This window comes from Oncorhynchus masou, chromosome 22 (genome assembly GCF_036934945.1).
Source record: "Oncorhynchus masou masou isolate Uvic2021 chromosome 22, UVic_Omas_1.1, whole genome shotgun sequence".
Lineage (NCBI taxonomy): Eukaryota > Metazoa > Chordata > Actinopteri > Salmoniformes > Salmonidae > Oncorhynchus > Oncorhynchus masou.
The window spans coordinates 41351643-41376596 of NC_088233.1; the positions used below are offsets into that span (position 1 = coordinate 41351643).

Consider the following 24954-nt stretch of genomic DNA (forward strand, 5'->3'; position numbering starts at 1 on the left):
CTCTCCAGAGGGTGGTGTGGTCCGCCAAACACATCACTGGGAGCACACTGCCTGCCCTTCAGGACATCTATAGCACCCGGTGTCAAAGGAAGGCCAAGAAGATCATCAATGACCTCAGCCACCCGAGCCACGACCTGTTCACCCCGCTATCATCCAGAATGCGAGGTCAGTTACAGGTGCATCAAAGCGGGGACCGAGAGACTGGAAAAACAGCTTCTATCTCAAGGCCATCAGACTGTTAAATAGCCATCACTAGCCGGGCTTCACCCAGTACCCTGCCCTGAACTTAGTCACTGGCACTAGCTGGCTACCACCCAGTTACTCAACCCTGCTCCTAATATTTCTATATTTCTTAACTCCATTCTTTTACTTTTACTTTTTTTTGTGTATTGTTAGATAGTACTGCACTGTTGGAGCTAGGAACACAAGCATTTCTCTACACCTGCTAAACATGTGTATGTGACCAATAACATTTGATTTGACTATACCCAGTTACCAACTAAAAACTGCAACAAGAGGTGTTCAGGAAAAAGGACTGCCAGATGTTGATTTGAACATCACTTTATCCATATAGAAACTACCCGCAATTCTCATTAGAAAGGTCACCAGAGGTCAGCTATTTGTCGTCCTTAACGTAGGAGCTACTGCTAGCTAGCTAGCCAACAGCTAGCCAACGTCTACCGAATTGAACTTCAACTACCCGGTCAACATTCCGCTTCGCTCCACAGGTAGTATCACATTTTCATTTCACTTCATTACAGTACAACGGTTTGATTTGTTTGATCGTAGCTAGCTAGCTACATAGCCGTCTTTGTATCTAAGACAACTGTGTAGTCTAGAGCGATTCTCTAGGTTAGCTAGCCAGCTATTGTCGTTCTTTTAACGTAACGTTACGTAATCAACACTGCTAGCTAGCCAGCTAGCCCCCAAATAGCAGCACTGTAGAAACTATTACACTCGACGGAACGACTTGATTAGTGTAGTGTCAACAACGCAGCCACTGCCAGCTAGCCTACAAAGTCAACAACGCACCCACTGCCAGCTAGCCTACTCCAGCAGTACTGTATCATTTCAATCTTTTTAGTCAATAAGATTCTTGCTACGTAAGCTTAACTTTCTGAACATTCGAGACGTGTAGTCCACTTGTCATTCCAATCTCCTTTGCATTAGCGTAGCCTCTTCTGTAGCCTGTCAACTATGTGTCTATCTATCCCTGTTCTCTCCTCTCTGCACAGACCGTACAAACGCTCCACACCGCGTGGCCGCGGCCACCCTAATCTGGTGGTCCCAGCACGCACGACCCACGTGGAGTTCCAGGTCTCCGGTAGCCTCTGGAACTGCGGCCAACAAGGCAGAGTTCATCTCAGCCTATGCCTCCCTCCAGTCCCTCGACTTCTTGCACTGACGGAAACATGGATCACCACAGATAACACTGCTACTCCTACTGCTCTCTCTTCGTCCGCCCACGTGTTCTCGCACACCCCGAGAGCTTCTGGTCAGCGGGGTTGTGGCACCGGGATCCTCATCTCTCCCAAGTGGTCATTCTCTCTTTCTCCCCTTACCCATCTATCTATCGCCTCCTTTGAATTCCATGCTGTCACAGTTACCAGCCCTTTCAAGCTTAACATCCTTATCATTTATCGCCCTCCAGGTTCCCTCGGAGAGTTCATCAATGAGCTTGATGCCTTGATAAGCTCCTTTCCTGAGGACGGCTCACCTCTCACAGTCCTGGGCGACTTTAACCTCCCCACGTCTACCTTTGACTCATTCCTCTCTGCCTCCTTCTTTCCACTCCTCTCCTCTTTTGACCTCACCCTCTCACCTTCCCCCTACTCACAAGGCAGGCAATACGCTCGACCTCATCTTTACTAGATGCTGTTCTTCCACTAACCTCATTGCAACTCCCCTCCAAGTCTCCGACCACTACCTTGTATCCTTTTCCCTCTCGCTCTCATCCAACACTTCCCACACTGCCCCTACTCGGATGGTATCGCGCCGTCCCAACCTTCGCTCTCTCTCCCCCGCTACTCTCTCCTCTTCCATCCTATCATCTCTTCCCTCTGCTCATACCTTCTCCAACCTATCTCCTGATTCTGCCTCCTCAACCCTCCTCTCTTCCCTTTCTGCATCCTTTGACTCTCTATGTCCCCTATCCTCCAGGCCGGCTCGGTCCTCCCCTCCCGCTCCGTGGCTCGACGACTCATTGCGAGCTCACAGAACAGTGCTCCGGGCAGCCGAGCGGAAATGGAGGAAAACTCGCCTCCCTGCGGACCTGGCATCCTTTCACTCCCTCCTCTCTACATTTTCCTCCTCTGTCTCTGCTGCTAAAGCCACTTTCTTCCACTCTAAATTCCAAGCATCTGCCTCTAAAACTAGGAAGCTCTTTGCCACCTTCTCCTCCCTCCTGAATCCTCCTCCCCCTCCCCCCCCCCTCCTCCCTCTCTGCAGATGACTTCGTCAACCATTTTGAAAAGAAGGTCGACGACATCCGATCCTCGTTTGCTAAGTCAAACGACACCGCTGGTTCTGCTCACACTGCCCTACCCTGTGCTCTGACCTCTTTCTCCCCTCTCTCCAGATGAAATCTCGCTTCTTGTGACGGCCGGCCGCCCAACAACCTGCCCGCTTGACCCTATCCCCTCCTCTCTTCTCCAGACCATTTCCGGAGACCTTCTCCCTTACCTCACCTCGCTCATCAACTCATCCCTGACCGCTGGCTACGTCCCTTCCGTCTTCAAGAGAGCGAGAGTTGCGCCCCTTCTGAAAAAACCTACACTCGATCCCTCCGATGTCAACAACTACAGACCAGTATCCCTTCTTTCTTTTCTCTCCAAAACTCTTGAACGTGCCGTCCTTGGCCAGCTCTCCCGCTATCTCTCTCAGAATGACCTTCTTGATCCAAATCAGTCAGGTTTCAAGACTAGTCATTCAACTGAGACTGCTCTTCTCTGTATCACGGAGGCGCTCCGCACTGCTAAAGCTAACTCTCTCTCCTCTGCTCTCATCCTTCTAGACCTATCGGCTGCCTTCGATACTGTAAACCATCAGATCCTCCTCTCCACCCTCTCCGAGTTGGGCATCTCCGGCGCGGCCCACGCTTGGATTGCGTCCTACCTGACAGGTCGCTCCTACCAGGTGGCGTGGCGAGAATCTGTCTCCTCGCCACGCGCTCTCACCACTGGTGTCCCCCAGGGCTCTGTTCTAGGCCCTCTCCTATTCTCGCTATACACCAAGTCACTTGGCTCTGTCATAACCTCACATGGTCTCTCCTATCATTGCTATGCAGACGACACACAATTAATCTTCTCCTTTCCCCCTTCTGATGACCAGGTGGCGAATCGCATCTCTGCATGTCTGGCAGACATATCAGTGTGGATGACGGATCACCACCTCAAGCTGAACCTCGGCAAGACGGAGCTGCTCTTTCTCCCGGGGAAGGACTGCCCGTTCCATGATCTCGCCATCACGGTTGACAACTCCATTGTGTCCTCCTCCCAGAGCGCTAAGAACCTTGGCGTGATCCTGGACAACACCCTGTCGTTCTCAACTAACATCAAGGCGGTGGCCCGTTCCTGTAGGTTCATGCTCTACAACATCCGCAGAGTACGACCCTGCCTCACACAGGAAGCGGCGCAGGTCCTAATCCAGGCACTTGTCATCTCCCGTCTGGATTACTGCAACTCGCTGTTGGCTGGGCTCCCTGCCTGTGCCATTAAACCCCTACAACTCATCCAGAACGCCGCAGCCCGTCTGGTGTTCAACCTTCCCAAGTTCTCTCACGTCACCCCGCTCCTCCGCTCTCTCCACTGGCTTCCAGTTGAAGCTCGCATCCGCTACAAGACCATGGTGCTTGCCTACGGAGATGTGAGGGGAACGGCACCGCAGTACCTCCAGGCTCTGATCAGGCCCTACACCCAAACAAGGGCACTGCGTTCATCCACCTCTGGCCTGCTCGCCTCCCTACCACTGAGGAAGTACAGTTCCCACTCAGCCCAGTCAAAACTGTTCGCTGCTCTGGCCCCCCAATGGTGGAACAAACTCCCTCACGACGCCAGGACAGCGGAGTCAATCACCACCTTCCGGAGACACCTGAAACCCCACCTCTTCAAGGAATACCTAGGATAGGATAAAGTAATCCTTCTCCCCCCCCTTAAATGATTTAGATGCACTATTGTAAAGTGGCTGTTCCACTGGATGTCAGAAGGTGAATTCACCAATTTGTAAGTCGCTCTGGATAAGAGCGTCTGCTAAATGACTTAAATGTAAATGTAATGTAAATGTCAGTGAGGCTTTGACCCGGTCCTTACCTTTGAAGAGGAAGTGGGAGTAGTATTTGAAAGTGTTGTATGACTGCTGCATGGCAATGAAGCTGGGGTGCACTGCCTCCCCCTGCTGGCTGTCCCAGGGCTGTGCAATCAGCTGGGCCCGGAACTTCAGGATCAGGCTGAAGATACTGTGGATGATGTTCATGACTGGAGCTGCCTTCTCTGTCAGCAGACCCCTGGGAGGGGAGAAAACAGATACAGAATTAAATTAAGGAAAGATGTAGGCTTCTGAGTGGCGCAGTAGCCTAAATCACTGCATCTCAGTGCTAGAGGCGTCACTACAGACCCTGGTTCGGTTCCAGGCTGTAACACAACCGGCCGTGATTGGGAGTCCCATAGGGCAGCGCACAATTTCCCCAGCATTGTACAGGTTTGGGTTTGGCCAGGGTAGGCTGTCATTGTAAATAATAATTTGTTCTTAACTGACTTGCCTAGATAAATAAAAAATACATTCAGATTGAGTTAAAGATAGCTCTGTTGAGGTAGTCGGCGTGTGTGCATGTCTCTAACCTGAAGATCGCTCTGTTGAGGTAGTCGGCGTGTGTGCATGTCTCTAACCTGAAGATAGCTCTGTTGAGGTAGTCGGCGTGTGTGCATGTCTCTAACCTGAAGATAGCTCTGTTGAGTTAGTCGGCGTGTGTGCATGTCTCTAACCTGAAGATCGCTCTGTTGAGGTAGTCGGCGTGTGTGCATGTCTCTAACCTGAAGATCGCTCTGTTGAGGTAGTCGGCGTGTGTGCGGTGTATGGCGTCCAGGTCCGAGGCACTGGCCAGCTTGGTGGTGAACTCTAACCAGGACACCTGCAGGATCTGGTTAGCGATGTAACCCTGGATCACCTTCACAAAGTGTTGCATCTCGTGTCTGTACAGCTGCAGCTGGCGGAACTGCACCGAGCGGCCCGCCCCTTTCACCAGCGCTGGACACACACACACACGTTACTTTTGGGTCGTGGCATAATTATGACTGGTGCTATAAATAAAAGCCTGCACATTAAATATGCAGCTCCTTAGTGCTTTAAAAAGAACTGGTGTGGTGCAGTTGTATTAAAACACTTGAGAGAAGTGGTTATGCCCTTCTTTCCTTATTCCCTATCTTTGCATAATTCCCCTTTTCCATAATTCCCTTTTCTCCCCCATAATTCCCTTTCTAAAAGGGGTTTCCCCCCCTTCATTTCCAGAGATGGAGCCCTTACCAGTCCTCTTGAGGTGAAACCAGACGTCTCTGAGGCTCCACACCATGTGTTTGAGCTGCAGCAGGAAGGAGAACAGACGGTTGTACTTGTTCATACAGCTGTCTGTGATTATGATGTTCAACGGCCAGTCCACCTGAGAGACAGAAGGAGGGAGAGAAAGAGTATGAGGGTCAGATGTAACAGAGGGAGGTTAGAAAATGAGATGCAGGAGATTAAAATCGGGGGGGGGGGGGGGGGGGGGTCTTTTGTGAAAAATCATTATTCAGTCTTCGAAAAGCCGCTCTCCAAATGAATTCAAGAGGATCAAATTGTTTCCCGATATTTTCCATACCAAGAACAGCACTACATCCCAATTTCAGTGAGGTCAGCGATCTACTGCACACAAAAATAAACTCCCTCTCCTCTGACCTTGTACCGTAGCTCCAGGCAGTTGAGTGCGTCGGGGGCGTGAGGATGGAAGGTCTCCGGGAGGAAGCGCAGGGCGAAGGTGAAGTTAGGGGCCAGAGAACTGTCTCCATGAAGACTGTACTGAAGAGCCTTACTCAGGATGGAGTTCAGGACCAGAGGAGTCAACAGCTCTCCAGGAGTCTGACCACTGCCCATCTGATGGAGCACACAGGGATAACATATGGACAAAACAGACACAGACCCACCCCAGACAGATAAAACAGACTGAATACACAGCAAATGCAAAACACAAACACACAGGGAAAAAAACCCAGGTACATGAAATGCCCACCAAACAGTGCCTTCAGAAAGTATTCACACCCCTTGACATTTTCTACACATCGCGGTGTTACAGCCTGAACAAAACGTGTTACATTGAGATGTGTGTAGGCGAGTGACAAACAACAATACTCCATAATGTCAAAGAGGAATTATGTTTTTCATTCATTCAAATTGAAAAGCTGAAATGTTGAGTCAATAAGCAACCCCTTTGTTATGACAAGCCTAAATAAGTTTCGGTGTAGAAATGTGCTTGACAAGTCACATAAGTTGCGTGGACTCACTTTGTGTGCAATAATAGTGTTGAACATGATTTTTGAATGGCTACCTCATCTCTGTACCCCACACATACAGATCATTGTAAGGTCCGTCAGTCAAGCAGTGAATTTCAAATACAGATTTAACCACAAAAATATATATTTTCCAATGCCCCGCAAAGATGGGAATCTATTGATGGGTAAAAAGCAGACATTGAATATCCCTTTGAGCATGGTGTAGTTAGTGTCTCAATACACCCACTCACGACAAAGATACAGGTGTTCTCCCAACTCAGTTGCTGGAGAGGAAGGAAACCGCTCAGGGATTTTAATGGCTGTGATAGGCAAAAATTGAGGATGAATCAACATTGTAGTTAGTCCACAATACTAACCTAAATGACAGAGCAAAAAGAAGGAAGCCTGTACAGAATGAAAATAGTTCAAAACATGCATCCTGTTGACAATAAGGCACGAAAGTAAAACTGCAAAAAAATTGGCAAAGAAATTTACTTTGTCCGGAATAAAAAAGCATTATGTTTGAGGCAAATCCAACACAACACTGAGTACCACTCTTCATATTTCCAAGTATGGTGGTGGCTGCATCATGTTATTAGTTATGCTTGTAATCATTAAGGACTGGGGAGTTTTTCAGGATGAAAAGAAACAGAATGGAACAAAGCAGAGGCAAAATCCTAGAGGAAAACAGCAGGACAATGACCTAAAACACAAGGCCAAATTTACACTGGAGTTGCTTACCAAGACAGTGAATGTTTCTGAGTGGCGAAGTTACAGTTTTGAAAATAATAATGGTCAAATGTTGCACAATCCAGGTATGGAAAGCTCTTTGAGACTTACCCAGAAAGATTCACAGCTGTAACCGATGCCAAAGTTGCTTCTGACTCAGGGGAGTGAATACTTAAGTAAATGAGATATTTCTGTATTTCATTTTAAATAAATTAGCAAACATTTCTAAAAACATGTTTTCACTTTGTCATTATGGCGTATTGAGTGTAGATGGGTGAGAATTGTTTTTATTTGAATGATTTTTAATTCAAGCCGTAACAAAATGTGGAGTAGGTATGAATACTTTCTGAAGGCACTGTAGGTAAGACTACTCCCATAGCTTCATTTCACCTTTTCAAAGATCAGGTCACTGAGAGACTGGGCGAACTCCCCGTCCTCCATGAGCAAGAAGTGCCTGAGGGCCTCAAAATGCCTCTCCACTCCAAGCTCTACGAAGTAGTAGTCCACCACCGCCTTGTTCACCAAGGATACACTGAGACACAGAGAGAAGGGGGGGTTAACAGGAGCACCAAACAGTCCGTGATAGGCCCACAGAGAGAAGGGGGGGTTAACAGGAGCACCAAACAGTCCGTGATAGGCCCACAGAGAGACGTGAACTCCTTCTTCCCTAAAAAGGCAACACACACTCACTGTGTGATGAGTGGGGTGGTGACAGAGTGCTTCATGAGGACGGGCAGGGAGACCATCCCACTAAGCTGCACCACCGTGGTGTCTGTGGCCCTGCGGAGCGATGGGTCCACCGGGAGGCCCCAGGGACCCCGCGTCACCTGATGCAGGGGGTGACACTCTGGGGCCAACGCTGTGGAGGGGACACAGCGTGCAGAAACATACAGTGAGATTCTAAATCAAACATTCGTTATATTAAATGTTCCATTGCCTGATTGCACCTTTCAGTCATTGTTGTGTTTTCAGTTGGATGGTACATTATACATGAATCATGTGAACGTCTTAGTTTAAAAAGCTGCTTTACATTAGTGTTGTGCAACTGATCCGAGTACCACGGTGTTATTTTTCGACTAGAGCAGTCTATTCCTGCCACCGTGTGACGCAATGGCTTGGGACTATCATGAATGTGTGCACTATGCAAACACAGGGTGTGTGAAGTGCCCTCGACTGCATTATACAGTATTTGTACGTGCAGGCCTGTGTGTGTTTGACGTGACTCACTCATGAGACCGTAGCAGTCCTCGTACTGCTCCACCTGGTACTGAGCAGCCAGGTAGCGGAGGTACTCCCTCTCTGAGCTCTCGCCTGGGGACAGAGCCAAGCCCGCTGCCCAGGACGAGATGCCCTCGGCCAGCCGCTGCTGCTCCTGCTGCTCCAGGGTCCTGGCGTCGTATTCATTTCCAGTCTCCTTCACCTTACAGCCCCCTCCCAGGGCAGAGTCTGAGCTGTGGCCGTAGATACTGCCAGGGATGGGGGAGGGCAGAGGGTTTACACCTGACACCTTACAGCCCCCTCCCAGGGCAGAGTCTGAGCTGTGGCCGTAGATACTGCCAGGGATGGGGGAGGGCAGAGGGCTTACACCAGACACCACACACCCTGTGCCCAGTGTGGAGTCTGAGGACTGTCCGAAGTTGCTGCCGGGAAGAGGAGCGCGAACGGGTTCAATCCCAGATATCACGCACCCTCCGCCCATCGCTGAATCTGACGAATGGCCGTAGTCACTTCCGGGTATCGGAGAAGGAAGGGTTACCGTTCCTGACACCACACACCCTCCACCCAGGGTTGAGTCTGAGGCGTGTCCAAAGTCACTTCCAGGTAGAGGAGCATGAAGGACTTCAACCCCAGAGACAACACACCCTATACCTAGTGTGGACTCAGAGGAATGGCCGTAGGTGCTACCAGGTAAAGGGGAGAGTACTGGTTCTGTGCCAGACATCACACAGCCTACTTGAAGTGTGCAGTCTGAGGCGTGACCATGCTTGCTCCAGCGTGGTCGGGAGGGCTCTGCGTCCAACACAAACTCACCCGCCTTGAAGTGAGTGTCGGATGAGTGACCGTGGATGTTTTGGGTGTGAATGGAGGCGACCTCTTCTGACATGTGCTCCCCGACCTTGATGTGAGAGTCCGAGGCATGACCGTGAATGTTCTGGGTGAAAAGGGAGGCGACCACTTCTGAAACATGGTCTCCAACTTTAATATGAGCGTCAGATGCGTGACCGTGAACGTTGGAGGTCGGAAGAGGAGCAGTCACCTCCGAAACAAACTCTCCTACCTTTATGTTAGCATCAGATGAGTGACCATGAACGTTTTGAGAAGGGAGAAGGGCTTCCACATCTGAAACGTGCTCTCCGACTTTAATATGAGCATCTGAGGCATGGCCTTGAATGTTGGCAGTAGGAAGCTCGGACAACCTGGAGGGTCCAGAGAGGGAAGGGGAGGCCTGTCCTGGGTGATACCCACTGTCATGGCCCTGCTTTGGGGTGGAGGAGGCAGAAGCCTCCCTGAGAGAACCAGCCATCTGTCCCTCTGCTCCAACACGATCTAGTTTCTCCATCTCAGCTGGCTTCATCTCCACCAGGCATGATGCCTCTACAGTCACTTCAGCCTCTTTTACAATGCCCCCTGGAGGTGATGGGTCTTCCGTATTCTCCTGCCTGCTGTCCATCTGCGTTGCCTCACTTCCATCCACCAGCTGCACTGTGGTCTGGGAGGGGTGTCCGTGGACATTGGCTGTGTGGAGAGCCAGGGGCACATCAGAGAAGTACTGGCCCAGGGGGATGCTAGATTGGGAGGCCTGGCCGTGAGGACTGGGCCTGGGGAGGACCTCAGCTCCTGACACCACACACCCTACACCCATTGTGGAGTCTGAAGAATGGCCGTAGGTACTTCCGGGTAGCGGAGACGGGAGAGCTAAAGTCCCGGACACCACACACCCCATGCCTAGAGTGGACTCAGGGGGACCGGTTGGGATGTGAGGGTGAGCCACGTCTGGCTGTACCACAGGACCCCAGCGAGGTCTTGCCAGGGCCGGGGCAGTCACTCCCTCAAGGGGACTGTAGGGGGCGGTAAAATCATAGTCTACGGGTTTATGAGGCGCAAGAGCCTCCGGGAGGTCCGACCCAATTTCCTGTAGGGCCTGGTCCACTTGCAGGCTGTCGGCCGGCTTGGGCAGGAAGTCATTGGCGTCGATGTGCTCTGTGACGAGGGCGAGGTCGAGTTTCGTGGTGGGGAGTGCTGGGGGAGTGGATTGCTGGTGAAGGGGGGCCTGGGTTGGCTCCTCAGACTGCTGCTCACAGGGCTCTGGGGATAGGGACTTCTGTACAAAAGAGGGGCAGGAACAGCGAGGTTAGGACACAGAGCAGAGATCACACACTCAGTCAAGCTTACACTTCCATGAGTGGATTGGCAAGGCACTTTTACATAGGCTGTATTTATTTGACGCTACTCCACCCCACACACTTACACACCTGTGTTAATGGTTGAGTGGTCTGAGCTGGAGCTGGCTGTAGTATTTCCAGAGGGGGTCTCTGCCCTCCGACAGGATACTTTTCCAGAATAGCCTGGCGGTTTAGATAAGAATAGTACATTACTGCATCATCACCACAATCATGTTAAATCAACATCAGCATCACAATCCTATTCATCAACATCATATGAAACCACACCGCCAAAACATGATTCACACTAGTGGTCTTCACAGATCCACCTGTACCCAAAACCCCGATCTGGACCTGAACCAGAATTGTAAATAATGTCACGGGTCTGGGTGGGGTCTGATATGATTGTCACGGGTATTTGTAAATAAAACTGCCTTGTCCGGAAGGGCCCGTACAGATCAAAACATGACTGCTGCAGGAGAGAGACAAATTGTATAATTTATGTTGCTGCTCTTTCTTAACACAAGAGTGGAGCGTGTAGCTTGTTGTTGGCCAATCGTAAGTCATCAGAGGCAATAGGCTACAGTCATAGAACCTTGCTCCGTGTGGCAAAAGTTAGGAGATATCTAATCCATGGAAGATGGAATTACAATGACAGAATTAAAAGTTAAAGGACAAGGACAGGCTACAGCGACCAAGAGCCAACAGGCAGGCGTTATTTGTTGGTGTTATTTGTAACTGTAGGATCAGAAAGCGCTGCAGCCTCAATTAGCCTAGCTAGCTCGTCAGCTATTCATCTACTATAGTTGGAGTCGACTTGGTGTCTCGTCTCTCCCTCCCTCCCTCCCTGCTCCCCAAGTCCCTCGCTCACAGTATGGTCCTCCCCCGCTTGCTAGAGCTGCACCTCTACCTCCCTCCCTGCTCCCCAAGTCCCTCGCTCACAGTATGGTCCTCCCCCGCTTGCTAGAGCTGCACCTCTCCCTCCCTCCCCGCTCCCCAAGTCCCTCGCTCACAGTATGGCCCTCCCCCTCCGGGTAGAGCTGCTAAATGGCCCAGGTCCATTTCGGAATGTATCCAACTTTTTGGACCTGTGAAGACCTCAAATTTACACCCTTCGAAGTAACCTCCGTCGAGAGACAGTGTGTGTGTATAAGAGAGAGTACTACTGACCTCAGTCTCCTGTTGGTCTTGCTGTAGGAACTGGGCCCGGAAATCGTCCAGTCTCATTCGCTGAACCCTCCACATGGCCCGCCACTCCCTCTTGGCCGCCTCCTCTGATAGGTGGCTGTACTGGGCAATCAGTTCCTTCCTGAGGACCAGGATGCATTGTTATCTCAGGTTATTTAAGGGTCAGGTTTCACCCAACTCAGGCTTGTCTTGAAGATAAGGTTGTGATTTGAGAGGAGGGCGAAGAGGATAAGATTTGTGCAACTCTTACTTTTATTATAATAACAAAATCTGAAACTATTATTTATGCTGTGTGTGTGTAACGTGACTGTGTGTCTAATGTGGGTATGATGCGGTGGCGCGCCCTAGTGGCCAGACCTGGCTCGGATCTCCAGCTGCTCCTCCAGGGCCTGTAGTCGCTTCTCTCGGTCTCTCAGCTCCCTGGCAAAGCTGAATTCATCCTCCTGCTCCTTCCTCCTGGCTAAACTGTGCCACTGCAACATTTACACACATGCACAGACATGGGTTACACACACACACTCTACAGCTGAGGTAAGAAAACAGTAACACGGCTCTGAAGATAAACGGATATAGTGTTGTGGTCCTAGTTGTGTTCCTATGATGCAAAACAGAGTTAAAGAGTAATTGTTTGCTTCCCTCTCATTCCTTCCTTCTTTCTCCCTCCCTCCGTCTTTAGCTTGTGAAGATATGAAGGTCAAAAGGAAGACAGTAAAGTAAACTCTCTCTCTTGGTCTCCCTTTCTCGCTCTCTGTCCCACCTCTTGTTCCTGCTCCAAGTGCTGTCTCAGCTCTTCAAAGCGTTCCCTCTTCTTTGCCTCTACAGCCAGACGCTGCGACACCTGGCGCCCTGCAGGGGGCGAGAGAGGAGAACAGCAGGTTGGTTACCCCCTACAGTACACACACAGTACTTGGCCCATTCACTTCCCATTGCACATCTTTGAAGCAATAACTGATATGAGCAGTTTCTTAAACTATGTGAGCGATGATTAGATTTTACACCCTGAGGTGCTGGAAGCTGTTCATAGCTTTTTCTCACTCATATCAGCCCCCCTTCTCCCTGCTGTCTCTGAAGAATCCTTAGGGTTATAGAGGGTGATGTGCCAAGTTCTTTTGGGGTGTAATCAGTGTTGTGAGCAATGTTGTAAAGATCCTGTAAGGTTGTAGCGAGGTGTATGTCTGTACCAGTGTATGTAGTATTGCATTGTTCAGGGCCTAACTTTTTTGTATAAACAGCCAATTTAATTTTTATTTAACTGGGCAAGTCAGTTAAGAACAAATTCCTATTTACAATGACGGACTAGGAACAGTGGGTTAAGTGCCTTGTTCAGGGGAAGAACGACAGATTTTTACCTGGTCAGCTCAGGGATTCGATCTAGAAACCTTTTGGTTACTACGCTCTAAACAGCCCCATAAACAGCCAATGCGGCAGGTAGATAAAAAAAATATATATATCTATATATACCTGCCACTTCGATTTGTTAATGTATATTTTGTATGTTTTGCCATAATTACAAAAACACACAAAAACAGATGAGCATGCTTAGTAATGTATTACAAGTAAGAAGTATGTGGTATATTGATCGATTTAATTTAATATTCTGTGATCAAAGTATTTTAATAAAAATATCTATATTTTTTTAGCTGATTCCTTTAAGGTTACCTTGGTAACAGGATCACTCTAGTCATCATGTGTACCTATGAGAATGTCACCAGTAGAGGCCAACGATGTGTCTTTTTGCTAGCAGTGGGTACATACTCAAACATTGAAAAGCAACTTGGCTATTTACATTGTTTTGTTCACAAGCTAAGAAACACAAGGACAAAGTCCCACTTCATTACTTTCGAGTAAATTAGACCAACTTTAATGCCTGTGCGCATTGCTTCTAAAAACAAATCTTTCAGCTCTCACAGTGTGATTCAGATGCATTTTTTGCATTACTAGATATGAAACAAAAAGGGCAGAAATTGAAAACAGCTACTGCATTTATTTCGCTATAAATCACACCCATTGTTGACTATTTTTATTAAAATGGTCACACTGTAGAGCCCGGAGTGTTACCACGCACCAACGTGGCTGGTGATTTAAACATTCTTACCCACCAATGCCAAAATCTACCCAGGCAGGTGGCAGGTTTTAACTTTAGGCCCTGCGTGTGTTACTGTGCGTGTCCCTCTCACCGCGGATGCTCTCCAGGGTCTTGGCGGCCGACTGCCTGACCTGATTGATCAGTTCCTGGCGTGCCTGCTCTGTGCGCAGGGCCTAGCAACAAAGACAGAGAGAACAGACACAGACCATCATTAACAGAGATCTATCTGCTATCTTCTCCCGATTCTGCTCTAGCTGAAAAATAGGCCATGGATTTGCACTGTAGATCACTGAGGGTTTCAAATCGAGTATGTGTACATCAGCTTAATGGTCCATTACTGCCGCTTTCCCCATCTCTCTCATTCCTTCCCTCTCTCTCTCTCTCTCTCTCTCTCCTATCTATGGAAAGCTGAGTCCAAAGCAGAGAAGCGTAGAACAAACATTTTCACACAAATCTCCAATTAATGTCAAAGCCCTACATTTTAAAGCATATTTGGGGTTTAGAAAAGCGCTATAAAATCCAATGCATTATTAATAGATGTTTTTTCCATTCAAGTTTGAGTTTCATGCATTTCTCAGGATAGTCTTAGGTCATTGATGATTTGCTGCAGTACCTGTTCCTCCCTGCTGGTGGCGCTGTGCTTGGCAATCCTCTCCATGCGTCCTCGGTACACGGCACAGTCCCTCTCTATCTCCTCTACCTCCTGCAGGGAGAACGTGACAGCGATGCGAGGCACGGGCAGCTCCGACCAGCAGATGTAATGCTGCGGCAGAGAGACAATATCAGACAGCAGTTATAGGTACAGCTGATCCTAGCCTAGATCAGAGTTAACTTTGGGCTGCTCGACTGCTCCGGATAGGGGTTTGTGTACATACAGATCTAGGATCAGCTCAGTCCCTTCCCAAAACCTAACTTTAACCAGTAGGAGAAAAAAAAAAAAAAACAATACAGACCTTAGATCAGTGTCCAGGAAAAGTAACTCCATCCTAGTATTTATTCTCTGACCCAAGAACTAGAGGTCGGCCGATTAATCAGGGCTGATTTCAAGTTTTCATAACAATCAGTAATCTGCATTTTTGGACGCCGATTACATTGCACTCCACGAGGAGACTGCGTGGCAGGCTGACCACCTGTTAAGCGAGTGCAGCAAGGAGCCAAGGTAAGTTGCTAGCTAGCATTAAACTTATCTTATAAAAAAAACAATCCATTTTTAACATAATCACTAGTTAACTACACGTAGTTGATGATAATACTAGTTTAACTAGCTTGTACTGTGTTGAATATAATCAACGCGGTGCCTGTTAATTTATCATCATCGAATCACAGCCTACTTCGCCAAACGGGTGATTTAACAATAGCGCATTCGCGACAAAAGCACAATCAATATACCAATATACCTAACCATTAACATCAATGCCTTTCTTAAAATCAATACAAGTATATTTTTAGTATATTTAGTTAAAATAAATTCATGTTAGCAGGCAATATTAACTAGGGAAATTGTGTCACTTCTCTTGCGTTCAGTGCAAGCAGAGTCAGGGTATATGCAACATTTTGGGCTGCATGGCTCGTTGCTAACTGTGTGAAGACCATTTCTTCCTAACAAAGATCGTAATTAATTTGCCAGAATTTTACATAATTATGACATAACATTGAAGGTTGTGCAATCTAACAAAAATATTTAAACATAGGGATGCCACCCCTTCGATAAAATACGGAACGGTTCCGGTTCCGTGTTTCACTGAAAGAATAAACGTTTTGTTTTTCGAAATGATAGTTTCTGGATTTTACCATATTATGCTCGTATTTCTGTGTGTTTATTATATTATAATTAAGTCTATGATTTGATATTTGATAGAGCAGTCTGACTGAGCGGTGGTAGGCAGCAGCATGCTCGTAAGTTTTCATTCAAACAGCACTTTCCTGCGTTTGCCAGCAGCTCTTTGCAAAGCTTGAAGCACAGCGGTTTATGACTTCAAGCCTATCAACTCCCGAGATTAGGCTGGCAATACTATAGTGCCTACAATAGTCAAAGGTATATGAAATTCAAATCGTATAGATAGATATATATATCTATATATAAAATGAAATAAATATGTATATATAAAAATCGGCATCTGCTTTTTTTTGGGGGGGTCCTCCATAAATCGGTATTGGTACCGGCGTTGAAAAATAATCGGTCGACCTCTACCAAGGACACAGTATGAGTGTGTAAATGACCCATTACCACTGACCTGGGGACAGCAGATCTTGAGCAGGTTGATGGTCTTCCCGCAGACGTACACATCGTTGGCTATGTGTCGGAGGAAGACAGGCACGCAGTCCTCCACATCACGGGAGATCAGTGTGTAGCCCTGCGCCCAGAAGTGCTTGTCTAGCGGGAGAGAGGAGGGTTGTGAGGTACACCAGGAATTTCTAGGAAAGGAATTTTTCCCAACCCTATTACAGTAGGGTCAGGAGTTTTTCCATGATGGGTGTTTAGGTCCTACTATAGAAAAAACTACTAGGAAATGACAACAGGTTAGATCTGTGTACCCTAATACAAGCACTGGGGGGCGTGAATTCACCAGGATTTATTTCATGAAGAAACGAAGAACGAACAAAGCTTGCCATTGCCAAGCAAGCTCCACTGATTGCTTCACTAACTGCCTCTTGGAATAGAGCAAGTGACATTAGTATGTCCTTCAAAATCAGGAGTGAGAAACACTAGGAAGGTTCCCTGCAGGCATGATGAAGTGAGCCAGATCAGGTAACAGTCCTCTAGAGCAGGGTTTCCCAAACCCGGTCCCGGGGCCCTCCTTGGATGCACGTTTGGGTTTTTGACCAAGCACTACACCGCTGATGCAAATAATCTTGATGACGAGTTAGATATTTGAATCAGCTGTGTGGTGCTTGGTCCAAATGCAAAATGTGCACCCAAGGAGGGCCCCGGGAACAAGTTTGGGAAACCCTGCTCTAAACCACAGCAAATCTAAAAGTGATACTGTCGGTCCTTGAATGTGGTACAGGGAATTAGCTAATTTGGAGTGTAGCCCAACCTGAACTCAAACACAGGTCCCTGGAGTGGTCAGTCCAACATCTTTACCACAAGAGGGTTGAACTGCTTCACGAGGTTGCTACAATCGACACTGTGCATGCAGAGTACTGTTATCGGGCAGTGTAACGTTCTGACCTCTGAAGCTGAGGTAGTCTTCGTTGACCTGGATCATGAACTCTCCGTACACGTCCCGGAACACTCCACTGTACACCCAGTCTGACACAAACCTACACACACAGGGAACAGGATCAGTCAGGCGCACAACCAGGCCAGGGCAAGTTGTTTACAAGCATCTTGAAAGCATTTGTGGGGGTGCAGGTTAGCATAAATTCCACGTGGGATAGGTGGGACAGATCAGTGGACATTGTCAGTGTGATGGCTGGGATGACTGACCGTGTGTAAGGCTCACAGCTGCTCTTCAGTAGGGACAGCAGCACGGGGTAGTTCTCATTGCTGCAGTTGCTCTGGGCCTCGTTGTACAGGTAGGAGAGCAGCGTCACACCCTGAAGAAGACAAGATACCGGCCGAGGTAAACTATTGAGTACATACACCTCTAAATGGCTGAGGCAAACAGAGAGAGTGAATATGCCGACAGAAATCAGGGTGGTGTGTCGGAGAGGTGTAATGAAACTTACCACAGGGAAGGTAGCCTGGCCCACACCAGATGCCCCATCCACACAGCACAATTCTGACAAATACCTACAAACACAGAAGAAACAGGAGCCTGACTGGGGGACACTAGACAGCGTAACACAGCGTCAATTCCTAAAATATAGCTATTTAATTGAGAATCAACTATCCTAAACAATACAGTCTTGTAGGAATTCAGTGTTGGTTAGATGATCGAGTTTAGGGAACTGTGTGCCTAATTTCATGGTGGTTATTGACCTGTGAGTCATTGGTCTTACCTGAGCTGCCGGCCCACCTTGCGGAACAGGAAGCCGATGGTGAGCAGGCTAAGGGTGGGAGGGGTACTTAGGACACAGGCCCGGTAGTAATGCAGGTACTTACGCAGCCCACCTGTAAACGCCTGAGAGAAAGACAGTACCAGTCAAAAGTTTGGACACACAAACTCATTCAAGGATTTTTCTTTATTTTTACTATTTTCTACTTTGTAGAATAATAGTGAAGACATCAAAAAGTTGAAATAACACATAAGGAATCATGTAGTAAACAACAAAAGTGTTAAATCAAACTATATTTTATATTTGAGATTCTTCAAAGTAGCCATCTTGATGACAGCTTTGCACACTCTTGGAATGCATTTCAATTAACAGGTGAGCCTTGTTAAAAGTTCATTTGTGGAATTTCTTTCCTTCTTAATGTGTTTGAACCAATCAGTTGTGTTGTGACAAGGCAGGGTTGGTATAGAGAAGTTAACACTATTTGGTAAAAGACCAAGTCCATATTATGGCAAGAACAGCTCAAATAAACAAAGAGAAATGACAGTCCATCATTACTTTAAGACATGAAGGTCAGTCAATCCTTAAAATGTCAAGAACTTTGAATGTTTCTTCAAGTGCAGTCGCAAAAACAATCAAACGCTATGATGAAACTGGTTCTCATGAGGACCGCCACAGGAAAGAAAGACCCAGAGGATAAGGTCATTAGAGTTAACTGCACCTCAGATTGCAGCCCAAATAAATGCTTCAGAGTTCAAGTAACAGACACATCTCAACATCAACTGTTCAGAGGAGACTGCATGAATCAGGCCTTCATGGTCAAATTGCTGCAAAGAAACCACTACTAAAAGGACACCAATAAGAAGAAGCCACTTGCTTGGGTCAGGAAACACGAGCAATGGACAGTAAATCGGTTGAAATCTGTCCTTTGGTCTGATAAGTCTTTGTGAGACGCAGAGTAGATGAACTGATGATCTCCACATGTGTGGTTCCTACCGTGAAGCATGGAGGTGGTGGTGTAATGATGTGGGGCTGCTTTGCTGGTGACACTGTCAATGATTTATTTAGAATTCAAGGCACACTTAACCAGCATGGCTACCACAGCATTCTGCAGCGATATGCCATACCATCTGGTTTGCGCTTAGTGGGACTATCATTTGTTTTTCAACAGGACAATGATCCAAAACACACCTCCAGGCAGTCTAGTGGTTAGTGGGCCAGTTACTGAAAGGTTGCTGGATCGAATCCTGAGCTGGTAAAAATCCGTCCTTCTGCCCTGGAGCAAGGCAGTTAACCCAATGTTCCCCGGGCGCCGAAGACGTGAATGTCGATTAAGGCGGTCCCCGCACCTCTCTGATTCAGAGGGGCTGGATTAAATGCGGAAGACACATTTCAGTTGAAGGAATTCAGATGTACAACTGACTTTGTATCCCCCTCTTTCCCTGAATATAAGGGCTATTTGACCAAGAAGGAGAGTGATGGAGTGCTCCACAATCACCTGACCTCAACCCAATGGAGATGGTTTGGGATGAGTTGGACCGCAGAGTGAAGGAAAAGCAGCCAACAAGTGCTCAGCATATGTGGGAACTCCTTCAAGACCGTAGGGAAAATGTTCCTCATGAAGCTGGTTGAGAGAATGCCAAGAGTGTGTAAAGCTGGCATCAAGATAAAGGGTGGCTACATTGAAGAATCTCAAATATATCTTGATTTGTTTAACACTTTTACTACACTACTGTTCAAAGGTTTGGAGTCACTCAGAAATGTCCTTGTTTTTGACAGAAAAGCAAAAAAATGCTGTCCATTAAAATAAAATGAATATTCTAGCTGGAAATGGCAGATATTCCATAAATTATCTACATTAGTCATACAGAGGCACATTATCAACAACCATCACTCCTGTGTTCCAATGGCACATTGTGTTAGATAATCCAAGTTTATCATTTTAAAAAGGCTAATTGATCATTAGAAAACCCTTTTGCAATTATGTTAGCACAGCTGAAAACTGATTAAAGAAGCAATAGAAACTCAAAATGGCCAGAAACAGACTTTCTTCTGAAACTCGCCAGTCTATTCTTGTTCTGAGAAATGCAGGCTATTCCATGCAAGAAATTGCCAAGAAACTGAATATCTCGTACAACGCTGTGTACTTCTCCCTTCACAGAACAGCGCAAACTGGCTCTAACCAGAATAGAAAGAGTGGGAGGCCCCGGTGCACAACTGAGCAAGAAGACAAGTGCATTAGTGTCTAGTTTGAGAAACAGACACCTCACAAGTCCTCAACAGGCAGCTTCATTAAATAGTACCCGCAAAACACCAGTCTCAACGTCAACAGTGAAGATGCAACTCCTCTGTCCAGTGTCTGTTCTTTTGCCCATCTTAATCTTTTATAGGACAGTGTTGACGTTGAGACTGGTGTTTTGCGTGTACTACTTAATGGAGCTGCTAGTAAAAATAAAGAAAAACCCTTGAATGAGTAGGTGTGTCCAAACGTTTGACTGGTACACAATATATACTTATTATATATATATATATATATATATACTTATAATATAAAAGGCTAAACTGAAAAATCAGATGACTATTTTGAAGCCATTTAAGAGAAAGCTATACTGGTGTTTAAGACAATAAGATCTCACCAGATCTGAAGAAAACATATACTAGGAAATAGAAATCAAGTGTAGCTTACATTACCTGTAGTCTTATATATATATATATATATATAGACATACTTGTGTGGTTGCAAAATTCCAGCAACTTTCCTAGTTTGGATGATTCCCGGAATTGGGAGGGAATAAGCAGGAAATACCGAATTCTCAAAACAGGAATTTTACAGAAATGTCACAACCCTATACTTATGACAAGTCTTACAATTAAGCAATCAGGCCTGAAGGGGTGTGGTAAATGGCCAATATACAACAGATAAGGGCTGTTCTTTGTATGACGCATCGTGGAGTGCCTGGATACAGCCCTTAGCCGTGGTATATTGGCCATATACCACAATCCCCAGAGGAGCATTATTGCTGTTATGGTTATGGGAACTCAAAAGTAATTTGACAAAAAAACAACATTTTACTGTTCTTACCCGTGGTATACGGTCTGATATACCATGGCTTTCAGCCAATCAGCATTCAGGGTTCGAACCACCCAGTTTATAATGCATTATAACCACATCATAATGTCTTTACCTGCAGGCCTAAAGTAAATTGTTACCCATGGCTATTCCTTAATGTCTTACTTCAAGGCCTTGAAACCCACACCGTTTATACACCAGATAATTACCCCTATCCAGTAATTATAATATAAAAGGCTAAACTGATCCTAGATAAGCACTTTTACTCTGAGACACTTTGTGAATATGAGCCACGATAACAGATGCGATAGGGCAGTATATAACGATTGAAGGACCATACCTGGAAGACCAGGCCTCTCTTTTGGGCACTCTGCAGAACGAAGCGACTGAGCCTCAGGTAATGGGTGCCATACTGAGCCAGCTCGCCAAGCAAACGAGACACACTCTCCGGTGACGCTCCCGACACACACACTCCGGGTCGAACGTCAAAATTTACACACACCTGGAGAAAGAGAAAAAAATGGAATCCATTATGTAATTAAGTGATAAAGCCCATGAAGCTAGTGTTTGGAGGATATTTTGGCACGGGTGTTGTTAGGCCTGAGACAAAGTAAACTAGCTGCACTTTGTTTAGTTTGACCTTCTTTCAATTGATATTTCTTTGTATATATCCTTAAAAATTATGCCAGCTGATTCATGATTTCGACTGGCTGAGAAATGCTGCCTGGCGGTCTCGTCCCGACTTCCGACATTCATTACTATGGGACAGCTAAAGATCGAATTTGAATATTGAAATTACGTTGTAAATGCCGGAAGGACAGACCGCAAGATATATACAAGGCTCAGCTGTTGAAAACCAAGTGTTAGTTTAAAAGAAATGAGATAAATGTCCAGATGCTTTTTAGTGGAGATCAAGTTTATAAATTGCCTGGCTAGGCTGATGAGACAGTGGATTGCGCAGTCAAATGGAACAGAGTAAATAGGCATTTTAATGTCATAGATTTAGCAGGTGGTAACTTGTAGAATAGATACTGCCTGGAATGTGGTTTTAACCAAATCAGCATTCTGGATTAGAATCACCCATTGTATAACACGATATCTATTTATATTACATATACACCAAACCAAATAAAGTAGTATGCACACTACAGCCAGAGTTAAGGTGATGTGGTGACAGTACCTGGTTGAGGGGGAAGGTAGTAGACGCCACCCCGATCAATACATTAAGTAGGTCACTGACCAGCTGGGTCTGACAGTCCAGAGGCAGGGGCAGGAGGGGCGAGGGGGAGGCAGAGCATACCACCCTCATCTCCCCCTCCCACAGCCTGTAGAGCTGATCAAAAGCCTCCCTGCCTCCCTCCGTCAGGTAGGGGAATTCCCTCTTCCCTGGTGGGCTGGTGGGAGAAAGAGTTTGATTGATGAATTATTCTGAAATAATTCCAACATCTTAGGCCATTTCCATCTAAAAAGGCCCCATGAGCACCAACATGTGTTCAAAGGATCGTGTCAAATTGGGTGTCAAATGAAAGCTAAGAATCTACACTACTAGTCAAATTTTTAGAACACCTACTCATTCAAGGGTTTTTCTTTATTTTTACTATTTTCTACATTGTAGAATAATAGTGAATACATGAAAATTATGACATAACACATATGGAATCATGTAACCATAAAAAGTCTATTTTACCCACCCTTTGCCTTGATGACAGCTTTGCACACTTGGCATTCTCTCAACCAGCTTCACCTGGAATGCTTTTCCAACTGTCTTGAAGGAGTTCTCACATATGCTGAGCACTTGTTGGTTGCTTTTCCTCCACTCTGCGGTCCGACTCATCCCAAACCATCTCAATTTGGTTGAGGTCAGGGGGTTGTGGAGGCCAGGTCATCTGATGCAGCACTCAATCACTCTCTTTCTTGGTTCAATAGCCCTTACTAAGCCCAAACCAGATGGGATGGCATATCGCTGCAGAATGCTGTGGTAGCCATGCTGGTTAAATGTGCCTTGAAATCTAAATAAATCACAGACAGTGTCACCAGCAAAGCACCCCCACATCACACCATAACACCTCCTCCTCAATGCATCACGGTGGGAAACACACTAGCGGAGATCGTCTGTTCACCCACACCGCGTCTCACAAAGACACGGCGGTTGGTCTGGAATCCAAATTGGAGATTTTTGGTTCCAAAGGACAGATTTCCACCCATCTAATGTCCATTGCTCGTGTTTCTTGGCCCAAGCAAGTCTCTTCTTATTGGTGTCCTTTAGTAGTGGTTTCTTTGCAGCAATTCGACCATGAAGGCCTGATTCACACAGTCTCCTCTAAACAGTTGATGTTGAGATATGTCTGTTACTTGAACTCTGTGAAGCATTTATCTGGGCTGCAATTTCTGAGGCTGGTAACTCAAATGAACTTATCCTCTGCAGCAGAGGTACAGTGCCTTGAGAAAGTATTCGGCCCCCTTGAACTTTGCGACCTTTTGCCACATTTCAGGCTTCAAACATAAAGATATAAAACTGTATTTTTTTGTGAAGAATCAACAACAAGTGGGACACAATCATGAAGTCGAACGTCATTTATTGGATATTTCAAACTTTTTAACAAATCAAAAACTGAAAAATTGGGCGTGCAAAATTATTCAGCCCCCTTAAGTTAATACTTTGTAGCGTCACCTTTTGCTGCGATTACAGCTGTAAGTCGCTTGGGGTATGTCTCTATCAGTTTTGCACAGAGAGACTGAAATTTTTTCCCATTCCTCCTTGCAAAACAGCTCGAGCTCAGTGAGGTTGGATGGAGAGCATTTGTGAACAGCAGTTTTCAGTTCTTTCCACAGATTCTCGATTGGATTCAGGTCTGGACTTTGACTTGGCCATTCTAACACCTGGATATGTTTATTTTTGAACCGTTCCATTGTAGATTTTGCTTTATGTTGTGGATCATTGCCTTGTTGGAAGACAAATCTCCATCCCAGTCTCAGGTCTTTTGCAGACTCCATCAGGTTTTCTTCTAGAATGGTCCTGTATTTGGCTCCATCCATCTTCCCATCAATTTGAACCATCTTCCCTGTCCCCGCTGAAGAAAAGCAGGCCCAAACCATGATGCTGCCACCACCATGTTTGACAGTGGGGATGGTGTGTTGTGGTTGATGAGCAGTGTTGCTTTTACGCCAAACATAACGTTTTGCATTGTTGCCAAAAAGTTCAATTTTGGTTTCATCTGACCAGAGCACCTTCTTCCACATGTTTGGTGTGTCTCCCAGGTGGCTTGTGGCAAACTTTAAACAACACTTTTTATGGATATCTTTAAGAAATGGCTTTCTTCTTGCCACTCTTCCATAAAGGCCAGATTTGTGCAATATACGACTGATTGTTGTCCTATGGACAGAGTCTCCCACCTCAGCTGTAGATCTCTGCAGTTCATCCAGAGTGATCATGGGCCTCTTGGCTGCATCTCTGATCAGTCTTCTCCTTGTATGAGCTGAAAGTTTAGAGGGACGGCCAGGTCTTGGTAGATTTGCAGTGGTCTGATACTCCTTCCATTTCAATATTATCGCTTGCACAGTGCTCCTTGGGATGTTTAAAGCTTGGGAAATCTTTTTGTATCCAAATCCGGCTTTAAACTTCTTCACAACAGTATCTCGGACCTGCCTGGTGTGTTCCTTGTTCTTCATGATGCTCTCTGCGCTTTTAACGGACCTCTGAGACTATCACAGTGCAGGTGCATTTATACGGAGACTTGATTACACACAGGTGGATTGTATTTATCATCATTAGTCATTTAGGTCAACATTGGCTCATTCAGAGATCCTCACTGAACTTCTGGAGAGAGTTTGCTGCACTGAAAGTAAAGGGGCTGAATAATTTTGCACGCCCAATTTTTCAGTTTTTGATTTGTTAAAAAAGTTTGAAATATCCAATAAATGTCGTTCCACTTCATGATTGTGTCCCACTTGTTGTTGATTCTTCACAAAAAAATACAGTTTTATATCTTTATGTTTGAAGCCTGAAATGTGGCAAAAGGTCGCAAAGTTCAAGGGGGCCGAATA

The 24954-nt window shown here is 46.4% G+C and overlaps 1 protein-coding gene across 2 annotated transcripts in view; it reads right to left on the reverse strand.

Annotated features, from left to right (window-relative positions):
* The window catches only part of tubgcp6 (tubulin gamma complex component 6), a 36141-nt gene that overhangs the window by 2342 nt on the left and 8845 nt on the right, over positions 1-24954 (reverse strand). For both annotated transcript variants that reach the window (XM_064930232.1, XM_064930233.1), the window contains 20 exons: positions 22091-22304; positions 21251-21412; positions 17847-17968; positions 17574-17637; positions 17332-17441; positions 17074-17165; positions 16136-16275; positions 14515-14664; positions 13993-14074; positions 12573-12661; positions 12173-12288; positions 11798-11936; positions 10718-10810; positions 8472-10566; positions 7935-8103; positions 7635-7776; positions 5926-6120; positions 5518-5650; positions 5028-5241; positions 4308-4501 (listed from right to left, as the gene is read on the reverse strand). In XM_064930232.1, the coding sequence (XP_064786304.1) occupies positions 4308-4501; positions 5028-5241; positions 5518-5650; positions 5926-6120; positions 7635-7776; positions 7935-8103; positions 8472-10566; positions 10718-10810; positions 11798-11936; positions 12173-12288; positions 12573-12661; positions 13993-14074; positions 14515-14664; positions 16136-16275; positions 17074-17165; positions 17332-17441; positions 17574-17637; positions 17847-17968; positions 21251-21412; positions 22091-22304 (4715 nt within the window). The remainder of the gene's footprint in view (positions 1-4307; positions 4502-5027; positions 5242-5517; positions 5651-5925; positions 6121-7634; positions 7777-7934; positions 8104-8471; positions 10567-10717; positions 10811-11797; positions 11937-12172; positions 12289-12572; positions 12662-13992; positions 14075-14514; positions 14665-16135; positions 16276-17073; positions 17166-17331; positions 17442-17573; positions 17638-17846; positions 17969-21250; positions 21413-22090; positions 22305-24954) is intronic.